This window comes from Eutrigla gurnardus (genome assembly GCF_963514095.1).
Source record: "Eutrigla gurnardus genome assembly, chromosome: 12".
In the NCBI taxonomy this organism is placed as follows: domain Eukaryota; kingdom Metazoa; phylum Chordata; class Actinopteri; order Perciformes; family Triglidae; genus Eutrigla; species Eutrigla gurnardus.
In genome coordinates this window covers 16583985-16602193 of record NC_139926.1, presented here as the reverse complement: position 1 = coordinate 16602193, position 18209 = coordinate 16583985, and the positions used below count along the sequence as shown (strand labels likewise).

Below are 18209 nucleotides of genomic sequence, written 5' to 3'. Positions count from 1 at the left end.
TATCATATTCACATGAAAAAAATGTCAAACATAAATGCATGCAATGGCTTATGATATGTTTAGAATGTCAGATATTTTGACAAAGGGATCCTTAAACCCACATAAAATACAAATGCTCATTTGGTGCGAGCCATCGAACAGCCATTGCATAGAGAACAAATTGTAGACTATAAAGTTCAACCTGGCACTTCAGCAGAAAAAATATAGATAAAAAGAAAAAAAAAAGCTTTATCATTCTTCACATCTATTTGGGATAAACGAGGCATTTCTGCAGGAAGTGGCTCATGTGGGTGTATATGTGGTGGTAGGCTGATCCTCCGAGATTGTGGTCCCGGTCAGTGTACCACTGAAATCAACACCAAAATCAGATTAGTGCTTCAACATTTCTTAATTCCATGTAACATTATCAAAATTAAACCCATTTTAAATCAAACGGTGCATATTTTAGACAGTGGATAATAACACATGGCAGCCCCCCCACCCATTTGAAACTTTCATTAAACATCCAGGGCCAATATTAGACCCACTTCTCTCAGCCAATATTTACCATCGCCTCAAAGTCCACTTGCTTGTCCACCAGAGCTTTGGAGATCTGCGCTGATTGCTGGAAATGGACATTGTCTACAGGAAGGACAGTGCTTTCACTACGTGACTGAACATCAAGACTCAAGGCAAACAGGGTCCATGTGTGCAAGGCTATACTGCGTTACCTGGTACACTGATGAGAAATAGTGCAAGGAACTGACTAGAAGAACGTACCATCTGCCGTGCCGTGAACCAACAGATAGTCCACTGTTTGGAAGTTCTTTGCTCTGGCCGTCACCGTAGAATTCTGTTGAATAAAACATAAACGTCGCTGTTCATAACCGTTTGTCTCGGGTTAGAAATGTGCAGTTTGAAATGGTTATAGAGCTGAATTTGTCAAATGTACTTTATAAGAGTCCCAATTCTCTGTGGGAGTGCCCATGTAGCGTTCAGTGTACACTGCATCTGTAAAAGAAAACGCCACAATCACGCCATACATAGTATATAAATGACACTTATTCAACAGGAGGAAAGAGGTTTTCAGGGCGTGGGCAAGATCTGTGTGGAGATTTGAATCCTTCGAGGGGAACTCCACTGATTTCACACATCAAAGTCTGTTGATAGGTCTTGAGGAGCACTGCTGAATATGAGAAAAATAAATCTTTTGTGGCTCCAGATGAAGGAATTCTGATAAAATGCCTCAAGTGATGTAATGTAATGCAGTGTTTATTGGGGTGAAGAGTTGGAGAAGGGTGTGGGGGAGCTGGAAAGAATACTCCACCTCTGTAGCCTGCTGAAATGGTGTCAAACATGGAGTATAGTGCTTTCAGAATACACTGTAGAATTACATATTACAGTATGTATATACACCAACCATAATATTCCCACTTGGCCACTGGGGCAACCGCTATTCCACACTTGAAGAGTCCAGTTCCAGCACCCAAGGCCATTGAGGTGACGTAGCCACCGTATGACTGAAGTTCAGAATAGATGGATTTAGTGAACGCCAAAACATTTAATATATATATATATAATATATAATAACAAGAGACGCATGTGAGAAAATGCAGAGAACAACTTACCCAGCCCCATATTGCTATTCTGTCTTTGTCGATAAAACCCATGTCGATGAATTTCCTATAGCACACAAATCATTGATTAGCTCACAAAAACAATATTATTTACATGGGCTGTCCACTAAACCAGACATTAACGGTTATTATGAATGTTATAATACTTTGCTTAACATAATGAGGGGTAAAGCCAACAAATGAGACCACAAGTGAATGAACGTTCGGACACACTTTACCTCACAGCTGCTATCTGATCCTCCACTTCGAACGTCCCAAGGCGCCTGTAGATCGAATGCATTATTTCATCACCTTGGTAACCGCTTCCCCTTCCGTCGAAGCTGGCGACGATGATCTCGTGTGAGCTGGAGAGGTACGTGCCCCAGTTCAGTTTGAAGCGATAGTTCACCTGCTGACTGCAGGGGCCGCCATACCTGCACGGGTCACAGGTCACAGGTCAGCGACAGCAGATGTCATGAAATGTTGACCAATGCTCACTGAATCATGTTGAGTTGTTTACTTACACGTCAATAAGAAGAGGATATTTCTTTGACTTTTTGAAATTAAGTGGTAACATCATTTCATACCAAAGATCTGTTGGCAAAAACAATAGACATGTAGTGCTGCCAATTACATGCAAAGGCCATATGAGGTGATTTTGCACTGGAACACTTCAAAAGGGATGATGAAGAACCAGGTTGATAAATATAAATTGAGCTTTACTATCCAACATCCCAGGCAGAACAACCACAAAAATCCTACAAACCCATAAAAACCAACAAAACTAAACAAGCTCGTGTCTCAAATACACCTGAATTGATAATGTATCAAATAAAGAGAAACATTGGACTGAAATTAATAATTAGGCCGACACAAAGACACTCAAGTCTGGGGAACAGGGCTTGGTGAAAAGGGAGAACGTTTGAACTCTGCCTGCTGATTCCTATCTGAGCCCAAACCAGTTACTCTGGATCCATAAACAGGTACTGGATTGGCTCACCATGTCCTGCAACCTTCAGTGTGCCATATTGCATTGTTGGCATTTGGAATTCCATCAGAATTGTTTCCAGAGCCTTGTTCTCTTCAAGAACGTTGAGCTCTGAAAAAAAGAAAAGAAAGGATAACATTACTGATGCCCAAAAACCTCAGGTTATTCCTATTTAAATGCATCAGTAGTCACTTCTGACAGGTGCAATAACATAATGTATCCTAATTACCCAGGTGAAATTAATTCATGCATGACATTTGTTTGGCGCGATAAAAGACAAGACATTCTTAATCCATAGGGTTTAATATGACGTCGCTCCACCCTTTGCAGCTAAAACAGCTTCATGTATTGCTTGGATGCCGCTGCTCGCCCATGGAAACCCATTCCATGGAGCTCTCTACACACTGTGCTAATCTGAAGTCCGCTGACCCCGCTCCATCATTTTACGTGGCCTACCACTTCTTGGCTGAGTTGCTGTCGTTCCCAATCGCTTCCACTTTGTTTCCCGACCGGACTTGTTGCACAGGTGGCATCCTATCAGCGTAGTACCACGCTAGAATTCACTAAGCTCCTGAGAGCGACCCATTCTTTCACAAAGGTTTGTAGAAACAGTCTGCATGCCGAGGTGCTTGCTTTTATACACCTGTGGCCATGGAAGTGATTGGAACACCTGATTTCAATTATTTGGATGGTTGAGTGAATACTTTTGGCAATATAGTGTATATACACACACATACCACACACAAAGTGAGATGATAACATGAATTCATTGCAAAATGACTACAATAAGTGAACCCCAACGGACCTCCAGCTGAGCCCCTGTTGTCCACGAGTGTGTAGAGGGGCAACCCAGGTCCTGGTGAAGACAAAAGTAGAAACAGTAGGATAAAACATCAAGTCGTCTGCATGGCTTTAGAAGTCTTATTGTTCACAGACGCTCCCCACCACGTGGAGCGGCGACGCATCGATGGGTTATTGCTTAAGTGAAACTGTGGGTGGGTAACTGACCGTAGCAGTCCAGCCGGTAGTACGAGGCGTCAAAGCTGAAGTAAGCGGAGTTGTACTGACACCTGTCCTCACGCAGGCCGCAGGTGAGACACTGAGGAGCAGAATGGCTGCTTCCAATCGTGATCCTGATAAACAACACGCGTCAGTTACGACAATCAGGCCACGCCAGTCCATCCTAACATTATAGTACGTATAGTATAGTAACGTTACAGTATTTCTATTGTTCATAGCGTCACAATGAACTTCAGCCTATAAAAGGTGCAAGAATACACCAGAGTGATAAAAAGAATTCCTTACTTGTAAACGTTTCTCTTCACAGGTATCCCTTGGTATTCATTACTCACAAAATATCTGAAGAAAAGAATGTCACACGTGTTACATTTACACACACACACACACACACACACACACACACACACACACACACACACACACACACATTATATATTCTTTGGTTTTGCCAGAAATGTACGACATCGTCACTCACATGGCATCTTTTGTTAATTTGGATATGTAGATGACTTCCCACTTCCCGGAGGTTATAGGTGTTGCTGTGCCCTTAACAGAATAAATGAATTCAACATCAAATACATGATTAAAGCTACTGCATGGTATATAAGTAGAACTGAAATATACTTACATTTTTCACATAATGAATATGTTTGTAGCCCTGAGAGTCACTCATCAATTTGTAGAAACTGATGTTATCATCAGCAAAGAAAAGAGGTAAGGGCATATACTATAAAGAAAATATAAAACAAAGTTAATTTACCGTAATACACTGAATCAAATTCACAGTTAATGGAAACTTTTTGGAAACGTACGTGTCCGACCCATCCAGTCCGGCTTGTTTGCTCAAATTTCTAGAGAAAGACATTTATTGCAGATAATTAGCGTTTTCCTCACACGGCCGTGAACACACTGGTCGTGACAGCTACCTGTTTCTCTTGCCAGCTGCTCCCATCAAAGTCGTAGATCTGCACGACCACGTAATTCTGTTTCCTCGTGACCCACTGCACAGCGACGCGTTCGTCCGTAACCCAGGTCACTGAGCACAATATGTGATCGCTGAGCAAAAAGCAACAGAAAGTGACAAGGTAAGGCAGACATCCTATTTTGCTTCCGTTTTCAACGCACTTGGCTTTTAAGCTGAAGAATATACAGACCCAAGAGCGACAGAAGCGGGGGCTGGCAGCTGTGTGCGGAGGGACGGATTTGTGGTATCGATCACAAACAGTTTGACCGTGGTAAGGGAAGACCCGGCCTGCACGAACACAATCACATGGAACATTCTTGATACATAATTATATGAGTGTGACATTTATAAATTATGGACAGAGAATTGCCCATTCGGCTTGTGGCCTTCCTCAGAGTCATCCCTTCTCTTTCCTTCTCTTGGAAGCACGTGAAGTCATGCCAGAAACCTCCACTCTGCTTCTATTTTGTTGCATTACAACAATTAAAATAGATGTTTATTTGGATTTTATATAATGGCCCTAAATAGTAATAACAACTAAAAAACAAAAAAAGTGCTGTGTGGATATGTATTCACCTTTGCTGTATAAAGTCCACTTGTGTGTAATCTTAGTGTCACATGACCTGTCACATGATGTGACTGAGCATCATTAAAGCCATTATTACAAAACGGAAAGAATCTGGCACCACAGCAAACCTGCCAAGATACCGACACTCCCGGACCAGATTCATCAGAGAGAAAACAAAGAGACCCAGAAGGAGCTGGAAAGTTCCACAGTGTTTGGGAGTTCACCAAAGGCATGTGAGAAATTCCAAATGTCTTTTTGTTTTATTTCACCTCATCAATTCTGACTGTTTTGTGAAGGTCCATTACATTAATTCCAGGTTGTAATGCAACAAAATAGGAAAGGGTGGTGAATACTGTAAATATTGATCAGGGCAGCATTAGAATCCCACCTTTGGGTATGGGACGGCCACCGTCTCAGGATACTGCTCAGCTCCGTACCAAGAGAACTCCACTTTGTGAACGTTGGTATCATTAAACTCGGCATAAGTCAAGTATTTTCCAGTTGACGACCACCATATTGCCCCGTTTGATGCAAACACTTCCTCTGAAATTGTTGTTAGAACAAAAAAATAAATAAAAAATCGGTTAGCATCTTCCATGCAGAGACGCCGGTGCACACCTGAGGAAAAGTGAATGTTACTTACCCTCATATACCCAGTCAGGGACGCCGTTAAGGATCCGATTCTTTTCCCCATTGTGGGTTACTTGTACCGCTTCATCACTGACATTAGATCTGAAGAAAACATTGAAGTCTGAGACGTAAGCCTGCAAAACAAAACGTTTTGATTTTAATTCCAAAAGAAAATCCATCCTCTTTACGTCATCAAATACATTTCCTACAACAGTCTTGCAGAACCTGATGTTTACTGTGGAGCCCCATGTTACTTCACATACTAACAACATATTTGGCCAGTGATGACGAAGCAGCTGTAATATTATTCTTCAACTGAAGATACATACATATTTGTTTCCCGTCGGGGCGAAGGTGAAGTACTGCACAACAGTTGGAAGATTCACAGACGTCACAAAGGTTCTGGAAAGAAAGATTCATATCATTTAGGTGATACCAAATAAATCACTGCCTATGAGTCTGATGGTGACTGTCAACGATAAATGATCGCAATAAAACACAACTTACGAACTCTCCCTTTCGTAGATGGAGTAAGACGCCGTGAACGAATGTCTCCATTTCTGTTGGAGGACAAACACACAACGTAAGTTTCAGACTTTTTTTTTAATGATGATCAAACTTAAGGTACAGTAACAGTGAACTTCTGGTAGAGTTGAACTATTGCAAAAACACGCATGCAAAGCTCAGCGTGGAACCGTTTCTCACCTTTGTGTAATTGCTTTCGAAAGCGATGTATTTATGGTCACCTGACAACAAGTAATCTGTGGCATCCACTTGAGCCTACAGCGAAAATGATTGTATGAACACACTTAGTATTATTCAGTTATTGTTGTGCTTTGTTGTCAGAAAATGTTCATATTTGAAAAAAACACAAAGTATATTACAAAGGTGGAATTGCTCAAATAGATCGACTTCTCATTTGTTTCAGCATTGTGGAAGAAGATGTTCCCATCCCTTGCTTTATGCAGATACTCCTTTGCTGCAGAAATGAAAGACAATACATATGCATGATTGTATTATCTAAAAGAATAATTGGTGTAATAGAGGTGATTTGACCCGCGGCGATTACCTGATATCCAATACAAATTGTAGGATTTCCACCTGATGGTGTCGTTGAAGTAATCTTCCAGGGTGAACGGCTTTTTGGGACCATCGGATTCTGAAATGATGACCTGCTGCATTAGATGAAAATAACTCGGAAATATATTATGGAATTATTAGTGATGCAGATATAGATAATAACACAATTTAGAGTTTGTATTAATAACCTAAATGCAACTAGAACAATATATCAAATACATGTATCATGGTAGAAAGTAGTGTGAGATGAAAATACTCAAGTATAGTACAATTATACCTCAAAGAAAAGTAAAATGTTGATCAGAAATGAGAAAAGGAAATGTGCGCCACGCGGGGGCGCTGTAACCTCCACCAGCATGCTGTTGGATTGATCCGCAACGAGAGCCTCATAAATCACACCATCATTGTCACATTTCACAGGTGTGTGAGGGAAAAACACCAACACCTAAACTGTAAATGATCATCATCCCAACTCCCGATCTGTTCTACTGCTGTGGTTGTTTTTGCCCAAACAGGCAGCACGGACAGACAGGAGAGCAGACAGACAGGTCAGGCCCGAGCTTCCACTTACTGCTGTAATAAACCGCCGAGACGGTTATCAACGTGATGATGACAGCCGCCCCCGTCACCCCCCACAGCACCTTGCTGCAGCCCTGCGGAAGGTGACACAAAAGTTACCCTCCTCTCCCCTAAAGTCGCCTGGTTGTCCGATCCTCTCCGAGCAGCGAGGATCCCATCCACTAATGTTGCGTTCAAGTAACTTATTCTCACTGCTGATAAACCCACTACTGACCATGATGCAGGAGTCCCCGTCTGCGTCTTTAATAATCCTCGACGGTCGATGAGGTGAAGGTTAGACTTCTTGGACAAGCAGCCTGGTTAACATGCTCTCACAGCACAAAAGAAAAAAAAAAAAAAGAAGTGTAACAATGGCTTTAAAGTCAATGTGGCAACGTAAGAAAACTGAGCTCCGTCCTACTTTTAGTTGAAGCAAGGCTTCTCACACTTCCCGCTGCATTCCTGAGGAGTCCGAGCAGACAGGCGGAGATGCCTCCCTCAAGTCTGCCTGCACAACTTTCCAAGAGCGCACAACTTGCTGGGATTTAGGAAGTGGCTTTTTTTTTTTTTTTTTTAAACCGAGGGCGCAGGACATTCCCTCAACAAATGCGAGCAAGTCAGCTAGATAGTTTCCAGTTGTGAAAAAAACAACACATAATAACAGTTTTGGGCAAAAACACTTAAATGTGTGGATTCATTATTAAGAACATATAAAAAAGCCAGAGTGGACTCACTTTTATTACTGAAGGGATCCATACAATTTGTTTGTTGGCGCAAAGCCCAGACAATCAGATCACTCATACCTGTATGCGGAAACAACTCTTAAAACATGGTTCTAAAAATAGCAGCTGACTGGCTCAACAGTTGGATTGAATGGAAAACCAGCAGCAGCACCTGTTTGTCTGCATGCTGTTGACAGGTGGGCTCTGAGGGGCCATCGCAGCCTCAGTGGCTCCGATCCCACGAGACCACGGGGCTTTGAGAGGAAAATGTTTGTTTCCCCGCCAAGTTCATTTTACATCAGTGATACACACACAACTAATGCAGTAAATTCAACATAAGAGCCCCATACACCAACCGTACAGATGCATATATTGCAGGAAACGAGGTTGTCGTGACATTGTAGCGCTCAAAGGAAGCATTGCGACCACTGCAGGGGTGAGAATATGACAGAAACCCCTATTTTTTAGTATTGCGTGAGTCTACGTAGTCGCGATTTATTCGGTGTCTTCGTCCTCCGAGCTCTCCACCACGCGGCTCGCGTGCTCGTTGTAGTCGAAGGCGGGAAACTTGACGGCGAGCTCGCTCCACTTGGCGCATTTGTTGATCTTCTTGCCGTTGAACGTCACCACAAAGTTTTTCACGTGGAGGCTGGGGCAATCGATCCCCCGGTAGAGCATCATGGACCCCCATCTCTGCGGCGGAAACATAAGAGGAATCATATGGTGGCAGTTTTACATCCAGAGAGCAACAAAACAACAAATGGCGTTTGTGCTCTCAGCTGAAATATAATTTCACGGAATAAACAATAATTTGGCAATCCGGGCCTGAAATAAAAATAAAAAATCATGAAATCATCTGGTTGTGGTTGAATCTCATGTGATTCTCTGGATCATTTTAGTGTGGATGGCTCAATCAATCCTCTCATCTAATATTCGGCAAGAAAGCAAATGAGTGTATTTCCCCAAAAGTCCCACTTAAAAAACTTTCTGAAATATATTTACCTGCCCACAGGCTTTGCATGCGATGTAGAAATTGGTCGCATAATCTAGAAGTCGCTCTTCAAGGGTAGGGTTTTCTCTCCGAATGAAAAGATTACTGTAAAACAAAAGAAGTCAGTATTTGACCTGCTTTTGGACGCATAATGCAAAGCATGCTGGGTAGTACCCATCATCAGTGTCATCCGTACCTGAACTCTGGCGATACGTTGACTCTGTGCATGTTTTCGATGATCTGGATGTCGTCGCCGGTGCAGACGTGAACGCTGCAGCTCCGGCAGCTGAACTTCACGTCGCCCTTCTCGTCCTGCATGTGTTTCTGCTTCTTCGTCTTCATCCTCACCTTCTCCTCCATTATCGCCTGCATCTGAAAGCCCAAGATCTGCCGGAAAGAAGCGAAGCGTCACAGAGAAGTCCGACGGCAACGTGGAGTTCGGGTCACGAACCTTATTGGACCGAACGTACCCGTTTGTCATACTCGGCTTGATCCAAAGCTCTGATCTTGTTGATGGCTTTGTTCATCATGTCGATGCGGTACTCATTGACGCACTCCTTCTCGGCCACCCCGGAGTTTTTCACCTCCACTAGAGTGTAACTGCTGTCATCGGCTCTTCCTCGGCCTTGAGCCTGCAACATGGAGCGAGAGTCATAGCAGCCGCTTTAATACATGCTGTGCAATCCTGCCTTTATTCATTATATTCTATGGATTCATCACTGACCTGAATCATAGCGATCTCATTGGTCACAAGGCCGTATCGGATGACAAAATTGCACTCCGCTATGTCCAAACCCTCCTCAGCCACCGTGGTAGCGATCAGCACGTTGACTTCACCTTTGCGGAATTTGTTCAGCACTTCCCTTTGCTCCGCCTGATCAACACACACGTGGAGAAGGTGGGGTTAGGATGGGAAGTGTGCAGCATGTTGGAGGCAAAACGCGCCGGGCTCACATTGGTCATCGGCTTGACGACGCTCTGGTCTCCTCCTCCGATCACGTGCGAGGCTTTCACGCCGATGTCGGCGAACTTGGGGTTTTCCTGGATCCACTGACTCAGGGCGATGGCACTGCGGCGCGTTTTGGTGAAAATGATCCCTCTGGCGTTCTCCCGGCTGCTGAACTCGTGCAGGACTTTACTCCTCAGTTTGGACAGGCTGTCGTTTTCATACTCCGGCTTCGCTGCGAGGCGCTGCAGCTCTTCCTTGTTCTCTGCGACACATTTCACATTTCATAGCACTGCGGTGACTTCTTTTCATCAATTTTTGGATTTTAGAGGCTTAAGGAACAGTTCATGAGATGAAATTTTGGGGAATTGTTGGTAAGAGTTGGTCACCTCTGTGCTGCTACATGCTGGGACGAGCTAGCCGGATGCTTCTACCAGCACACATTCAGCTCACTTGTTATCGCATTTGGTTCCCAGGGCCCAGTAGTTCAAACCGTTTAATCTCAATCAGATTTTGAAATCCCATGTTTTGAGATCCAGGATCAGACAACTCGGCCAGATTTTGTCCCAGAATCTCAAAGCAATCCAGGATAGCATCACCCTGATCCAGACTCAAGACTTTTCAAGATATGAGAGTGGAGTCGATCTTTTCAGCCCAGCAAGAAAGTGTTAAAGCTTATTTCCCAAAATGTTTCACTATTAAGCAAAAATGCTTTCAATACCTTTAAACAAATTGAAGAGGAATCTCTCAGAATCTGTGATCTGTATGACCTGCTCCTCATCTGGTGTTGTTTTCCTCTTTATCTCCTCCTCGTGGTATTTGTTCAGGAAGCTGAAGGCGTCGCGCATGCGAATGGTGTTGCTGAGATTCAGGCCCTCGTTGTACTGTCGAAGGTGCTCAGAGCAAACCCGCACTTTCTGATCCTCCTCCGTTGCGGCTAAAAAAAAATGAAGTCCCAAGAGACCAAGAGAGCTTGTTATCAGAAAGGAAAGCTGGACAAGGGGCTGGTATCCCTGGAGACGGGCATACAAATGGTGCTCACCGTTTCGCTCTTTTTGAACAACCCACTGTTCATATTTCTGAGAGCCGAGGTCGCAGGTGGGGCTCAGCTCGGCATGGGTATGGATGGCGTTCATGATGTTCTTGATGACATCACCGAAGGGATCCTGGAAAGGACAGAAACATAGAACGCCCTTAGTTCCTCAGAGACGGACTGCATCAGACAGCTGCCAGTAAGCCATCAGGGTTTTATACAAACCTCTTTTCTGTCTTCGACAGTTTTAATGGTTTTCTTTGGCTCCTTTTGGTATTCCCCAAGGGCCCTTGTCATGATTTTGTAGGCATCCAAGTTTGCACAAATCTACGACGGGGACACACATATTTGCGTTGTTAAAAATTTCACAACATCTCCGTCTTTCTACAGAATGTCTGGATGTCGGATACAGAGTCGGAGCCAAAAGGCTGTTTTCAATTTTGGACCTTTGTGGCGGTGGGGAACTTCACGGCTGGTGTGTGTGTGTGTAAGGAAAGTGTGGAACATTGGAAACAGCTTGGCTGGACGAACAGGACCGTCCATGAGGAAGCAAGAGTAACTGGGACGGGATTTAGATATAAGAGGAGGAAACTAAAAGTGTTATAGGTGTGGACTCATCTAAAGCACCGGCTTCCTGAACCGGTTCATAATCCCTTGAGTGATTTTCTGCGTGGCCAGAGACGCTGGTGCTTATTACAGCGAGACTGTGAGGCATGGACAGGAAGCTGAGAGTAGTAGTTACGCGCAGTATGTGGTCCTCAGCTTTCTTCATTATGGTGGCTCCGCCGACCCCCGGCGAGGCAGTCAGGCCCAGGATCTGAGGGAGCGGGACCGTCCCCTTCTGCTCTTTCTTCAGCCTACTGTTCTTGTTCTTCTGCATCAGGTAGCGCATCATGATGTGGTTGTAGACCTCTCCTTTCTGAGTGTGGTGACACTCGTCTATTACGATCAGAGTCAGATCTACAGGAAGAGATGGGATGACACAGAGAAGTCGAGCTGTAAAAAGAGTACAGGGAGTGTAACATGTGGTGTTTTTTTTTAGATTCTTTGCTTCGCTCACTTTGTTTAAACATTTACATTTCTGCGTGTCTCACTGTAACATTACAGTGCAGGGACTACAATTTTCTCTAGCAATGCCATTTATAATCACGTATTTGTGTTTCTTATATAGATAGAGGCTGACAGGTTATAACATATCCTCCACACAAACCAGCACTTTTTCTAAGAAGACTTCAAAAAATAGCTTCAACCCAGTCTGTGTTTTTCTATCCGAGGAAAAGTGCGAGTGAGGTGAATTCTGATCGTTCACGCAGACAAGTTTAACCGGAGTGATACAAATTTGTCCCCAGAGGGAAAAAAAGAGTACGGAGGAGTGGCAGCTTGATGTATTGTGGGTGATTGAAGCTCTCATGTGAATTTGATCAGCGACACGCTGATGGCTTGAACAGACGTGTGGCCTGGAAGGTAGGAGATAGAAGAAAAAAAAGAAGAAAAAAAAAGGACACGCTCTCAGGCGTTTCAACAAACAGCATATGTTCCACTGTGGTGGCTATTCCACCTTGGACTGGTGAGTGCCAACAAGAGTGAACAGCAGAGCCGGAAGACTTTGACAAGATCCTGTCAGGTATCACCGGGGGAGATGTTAGGAGTCCTCCGGGTGGCTTTCTATTCCAAAACCTGTCAGTGTCTGCGGTTTAAGCCTGGGCACATTTTAACTAGAGGTTTCAGGAAGCCTAATGTGGAGTTGTCGTGGCCGTATCCCAATTTTAAATGCTGTTTGTTCTTGAGCGGTGGTCAAGTTGTACTAAAACCAAAGGAAATTATCCAAGGAGGAGTTATTAACATTCTATGAGCTTTTCATCATAATCCTACCGCTCAAGTTCACCCCTTCATCCTCTCCTTTGTTGGACCTCTCCAAGAAATTCTCCAGGATCTGGGCTGTGCAGACGATGACGTCATTTTTCTTCACGATCTCTGTAAAAGAGATTTTCAGCTGGCAGTCTCCGCTGACTCTCTCCACTTTGTACGTGGGCTTCAAAAATCTCAGGAACTCGGCGGAGTAATGCTGCTCAACGAGGGGAACCTGCGGGACACCAGAGAACACTCCACGTTATCAGGTGGATGGCAATTTAAGAAGATATGCGCATCCTTTCTGTTGATTTGAGTGCCAGCTTATGCATTCATATTATTATTCTGTTCTTTCTTTGAAGAATGAAGCACCATGGGAAGTTTCAGTCACACACAAACACTATTTCTCAAGCGGCTTCAAAGTTCAACCAAACAGTTTTGCAGCTTGAAAACCTTTAATCCAAAAATGGATTAAAACGTGGTCTGTTCCAGAGCAGAGCAGATTCCAAACGGCACCTAAGTGCAGTGGAATATCCAAACCCTATGGCATGTCATTTGTGGTGAGCTGACCCACATGTGCAAATTGACTGAAGAACGAATGTTTTCTTTGGATTTGAAAAAAAAAGCACATAAGTAGGTCAACATAATAGTGCAAAGCCATAAGTCAGTCGCTGCAGACTCGGGGTGTTGTACCTTGTTCACCAGAACAACCACTTTTCCTGAACGCCCCTCTGCCCTCCTGTGGTCCAGATGTTTTTTGGTAATATAAACTGCAACTCTGGTTTTACCACTTCCTGTCGGGAGGCATATGATGATGTTTTTCCCCTCCAGGGCAGGTCTAGCGACGTCCTCCTGATAATCTCGAAGAACAATATCATTTTGTCCTGGGCCTCCGGCTGCTGCCACTGAATCTGTAATGCAGAGCAGAGCTTCAGACGGACGAAAAAAACTTCTCGTCTATGTCAGCAACCCACAATTACAGACATCACTAGCAGGAAACAACTGTGCTTGTCATTGTTGGTGGTTGTGGTCTTGGGCTGGAATGTTTTCTTAAAGCTGCATTAAAAAATGCAAAACACGCTATATGCACAGATGCTGATTTGGTGGAATATGTTCCACATTTAAAAACACCAAGCATTCAGACGTTGCACTTTCATTGTTAACCCGCTGACTTTGAACCACAATTATCTACACTGAGCACCTATAAAAACCACGTCTTCGGTACTGTAGGGAAGAACACTTTGCACCAAAAAGCGAGAGGCACTATCCTGCCACATTTGTTTAGTCCAAACCATAAAATCCAAGATTTAAAGAACTGCCAAAAGCAGGCCAACAGATGTCATTGTTTAAGTACATCTCTGTAATCGGGGGCCGTTTTACAACATCAGTAACAATCTGAAAAGGAAGTCGCATTTAAGGAGGGGATGTAAGCCAATTATATACAGGCTCGGATTTCGAAAAAGATGATCAAACATCATGTGATGCACAGTTAACATCTGCATGTGTTTATCGATGAGTTGGATTTCCTCAAGCTGCTTGGAGCGTATCATTCTATCACATCATATTTCGGGAATATTTTCCTTGTTCTTGAGGTCTATTCTGGCGTCATTTTGGCTCCTTTTCCTGCTTGCAAGGACAGCAGACTTACTATGATCCGCTTCAGGCAGACTTTCAGTCGCTGGTGGGCTCTATGACTCATTTGCTCTGTCTAGGCTGGAGGTACATTATGACTAAGGCACCATGCACCATGTGAGTGTTAACCCCCCTCAGTGCGGCTTTTTCATTTTCCCTCCCAGACTCGGCATGTCAGAGGTTAAAGTGCCGTTTCGTGGAACTACATAAAGCAGATACACGTCTGTGCCGCCGGCGGGACAGAGCTTTAAAAACAATAAGAGGTAAACAGTGGCCTGTGTGGCCCCCTGAACCAGCGGTTCTATGACGCTGAACGTATTAGAGCAGGAAAGTCAACAATCCCGTTTCAATAAGAACAGAAAGGCCACAGGCGTGTTTCAGAGAGTCCCAAAGAATCCGGCAGAACAAACTTACATGTAATCCTTCCTGTTCAAACCGCAAGCTTCACCCAACCAGTCCGTTTTATGGCGTAACTCACATTAATGAGACAAACGGTATCCAAGGACATAAAAGATATTAATCTTAAAAAAAAAAGTAATTATTTTCACGTCTCATTAGTCCACACACCTCTCCATTTGTGCCTCTTCTCTTGGATGATTATGCTTTTACGCATTTATTTGTTGAGCAAACAAAATATTGGAGAAAAAAAAGGCACTTTATATGCGCAGGTTACGATAAGGCAGCAGCTTTTCCAAACAATCGGACCGAATGAAGCTTAATGTAAGTCTAGAGGTGTAACTTGAATGAAGCTTTTCCTTTACATTACTTTACAATGCACCGATGTGGAGCGAGCATGTGGTTCTCATTTGAAGCGCCGGCTATATGCTCCGTCCTCTTTGACCTCTACATAGTCCATCAAGGTACACACATGGAACATATTCTTTTGAAACACGTTCCAAGCACATTCTACCTTTATGATCCTATAGGGCATCTACACAGTACAGCAGACATTGTTTTCCCCTCGCTGTGACTGGAGTTTGGGCTTTACATGTGGTCTACCGGGACCAGTACCAGAAGTACTACCATACATTGATACAACAACAGTATGAACTTGTGGTGATGGCAGATCAGCCCCACCTGGCATTGAGGGCTCTGCACTCCCTTCTCCATACAGGTCTGAAAAGAAAGATCAAGTTCAGGTTTATTGGCTTATACATTAAAAAGTACAATTGTAGATTAAAACGCAGAGAAATGCATCTCTTTAGTAACTTAGAATTATATAAGTTTAGTTTAGTTTATTACATTTAAATGGTACACTGAAAATACTCTTTAAACCTTCTAAAATATTATAGACCTCTGGAGATGTTTGCCCCTGGCTAAAGGCTTGATTATGCTTCCACGTAGTGATAACGCAACGGCAACGCAACGGCCACGCAGTTGCTTGGAGACCGTGATGGTTCTGCGTTGGGTTTACGTGTCGAAATGCAATTCAAAGCCACACCGGTAAAGGGCGCTATGGTTTTTGTAAAGACTGACCGACCGACCGAGACTCTTGACGTATATCGTCGTAGCCTCGTTATAGCGTATTTGTTTACTTTCCGGCTTTAAACGTCCACAATTTTTCAGAACTTGGTGTTTTATTTATTTGTGCAAAAGCGAGAAGGTGCAAACAATAAAACGAGGTGAAAACAATAAAAGTAGCCTTTTAAAAGTTTAAATGGCGGTGTTTATGAGTGGAAACCGGATAGCGGTCTCCAGCGGATGTAGTTAGCGGACCAATCACAGCCAATGCCGCTGCGTTGGTGTTGCGTTGCTGTTGCGTCGCCTCGGCGCGCGTCTAGGATTTTTGGGAGGCACACGTCAGGCCCTTGCGTTGACGTAAGGGGGGTCCGCAAGGACGTAAGGGGTCCGCAAGCTCCCTTGCGTTGTGTCGACGCGGAAGCATAATCCAGCCTTAAGGCTATACTTCTTTGACATATGATTGGTCCAGATGCTTTTTCACATGTTTTTTAAAAGTTAATTTGCTATTTATTGTAGTTAGGACAGTTGGCAACTTGTTCATTGCCATAATTGATGTTAAAATCACAGACTAGAAAGGCAGAAGATAAATCTTAGGCTTGTTCACTGTGTTGGAGAAGCAGCTGCTAAAGGCTCAGTTCACCCAAATGACCAGATAGAGATTTCTGCTGCCTCTCCAACAAACTCCAAGCAAATCTGCAGACTCTGGTTTTAGTGATGACAAATGTGACTCATGTTTGATGAGCGTAGGAAATGAAATAGAAATGATCTCTATGGACCGCTGTCAGCTGTTATCACTGATTGCTCAACATCGAGCTGTAAGACCTGTTTCGTCCTGAGGCTCCTTCGTTGAACTGGTGTCCATTAACTGTGGGCTGTCACAGCTTTCAGCTGGAGCTTCACTTCCTGCAGCTTCATCAGATCCTAAGGAGAAATAAATTAATTGCACTTTGTCAGTTATTTTCATTAGTAAGTAGGTATTAAATATGTTTTTTTAATGAATAGCCTCTACCAAGCACAGATGCTTTCCCTGTGTGTGTGTGTGTGTGTGTGTGTGTGTGTGTGTGTGTGTGTGTGTGTGTGCGTGCGTGCGTGCTGCAGTGGAGTTGGTTACCTTTCTTGTCACGGTCAGGTGACCCTCCGGTCAGCTCGTACAGGTGCTGGTGTTCCGTTACACGCAGAATCTCGAGGAATTCAGAAAACCACCCTGGGCGACCTCTCACGATACTTCGCAGGAGTTCACGCGCTCCACTCCTGCTTCCGTGGCTCGCAGTCGCAGTTTTAACCTAAAACATGAGCCTCCATAGTAACTGGAACAGACCGCTTCAACGCCATCACACATTACTGGAACTACCCTACATGTGTCTGCCATCTAGCGGCCAATCACCGCAAATACAATTAGTGGGACAACTGGGAAAAACTACACACACTAAAGTTGCATTAAAGGTATTGCGATACTTTTATTAGTATCTAAGTTTTTATCAGTTGCACGTAAATAAATGGCAGTGGATTTGACAGATCCCCTTCACAACAGTGTACTTACAATTTCACTGTCATCCGCGGTGAGCAGGCCCGTGGAGAAACAGTGCAGACACACGACTTCAGTCTTCATCTCCACAAGACTGGGAGAGAGCAACCAGATGAGCTTGACGCAGTAATCGTTCTCCGCCTCCATCTCGGGGTCCAGGGGAGACCCCTGCATGTAGTCCGCCGCGGATCCACATCCCGAATGTGACAAGGCGTCGACAAACGCCTGGAACCAGCCGGGGCCGTGCGGCTTCTTCACGACGGCGGAAATGAGTTGGTCAGCGGCCGCTAAATTGCCATCGGTCCTCACCTTCTCTCTGATCCGGTCCCTTTGCTCGATGTCGATCAGGGGAAGGTGATCCAGAACCCGATCCACCACAATACGCTCTCGCAACCTCGGCCTGCAGTCGTCGATGAGACGCACATTCACGTCGTCGTTATCAGAATCCATTGCGAATCCGATCGACCTTATCGATAACGCAGTAGACAGTATACAGTATACAGACGGGCTCCAACTTCTGAAACTGACGTGAAATGACGGTGACTCAGCGTACGAACAGTTTCACTTTCGTTTACCCCGAACTGAAGAAGTGAAACGATTTAAAAATGTCTCCAAATATCAAGCCTTGATCTACAAATGACGATCAAG

The 18209-nt window shown here is 44.1% G+C and overlaps 2 protein-coding genes across 3 annotated transcripts; both read right to left on the bottom strand.

Moving 5' to 3' along the window:
* Positions 1-26: 26 nt before the first annotated feature.
* fap (fibroblast activation protein, alpha) lies at positions 27-7791 on the bottom strand. 2 transcript variants are annotated; one of them, XM_084023765.1, is made up of 26 exons: positions 7639-7791; positions 7417-7498; positions 6835-6924; positions 6650-6744; positions 6471-6545; positions 6273-6325; positions 6095-6167; positions 5779-5899; positions 5524-5678; positions 4758-4855; positions 4530-4659; positions 4416-4454; positions 4232-4330; positions 4079-4149; positions 3889-3942; positions 3592-3716; positions 3389-3439; positions 2596-2694; positions 2120-2189; positions 1835-2029; positions 1608-1662; positions 1400-1499; positions 932-990; positions 760-832; positions 548-621; positions 27-346 (listed from the first exon to the last, which is right to left on the bottom strand). In XM_084023765.1, exons 1-26 carry the CDS (start codon positions 7639-7641, stop codon positions 245-247), a joined length of 2241 nt encoding a protein of 746 aa, XP_083879891.1. In that variant the 5' UTR covers positions 7642-7791; the 3' UTR covers positions 27-244. The 2 variants fall into 2 exon arrangements, with proteins under 2 accessions (XP_083879891.1, XP_083879890.1); XM_084023764.1 differs by having other exon boundaries at positions 7417-7490; positions 7628-7656.
* A 332-nt stretch (positions 7792-8123) lies between these two features.
* Positions 8124-18209, bottom strand: ifih1 (interferon induced with helicase C domain 1). Its single transcript, XM_084023632.1, has 16 exons — positions 17577-18209; positions 17148-17319; positions 16859-16957; positions 15653-15691; positions 13637-13854; positions 12968-13178; positions 11838-12055; positions 11321-11422; positions 11105-11228; positions 10784-10999; positions 10071-10327; positions 9841-9990; positions 9587-9748; positions 9313-9503; positions 9128-9221; positions 8124-8818 (listed from the first exon to the last, which is right to left on the bottom strand). The coding sequence occupies exons 1-16, from the start codon at positions 18009-18011 to the stop codon at positions 8621-8623; spliced, it is 2886 nt and encodes a 961-aa protein (XP_083879758.1). The 5' UTR covers positions 18012-18209; the 3' UTR covers positions 8124-8620.

Coding starts and splice junctions, on each gene's coding strand:
- ifih1 (XM_084023632.1), bottom strand. CDS start 18,011: ATGGATTCTGATAACGACGACGTGAATGTGCGTCTCATCGACGACTGC. Junction 11,423..11,837: donor CTGAGGACCACATACTGCGC/GTAACTACTACT, acceptor TCCCCGTCGTAG/ATTTGTGCAAACTTGGATGC. Junction 11,229..11,320: donor CTGTCGAAGACAGAAAAGAG/GTTTGTATAAAA, acceptor TGTCCTTTCCAG/GATCCCTTCGGTGATGTCAT.
- fap (XM_084023764.1), bottom strand. Junction 6,745..6,834: donor CAATTTGTATTGGATATCAG/GTAATCGCCGCG, acceptor TCATTTCTGCAG/CAAAGGAGTATCTGCATAAA. Junction 3,717..3,888: donor GTGAAGAGAAACGTTTACAA/GTAAGGAATTCT, acceptor GTTGTTTATCAG/GATCACGATTGGAAGCAGCC.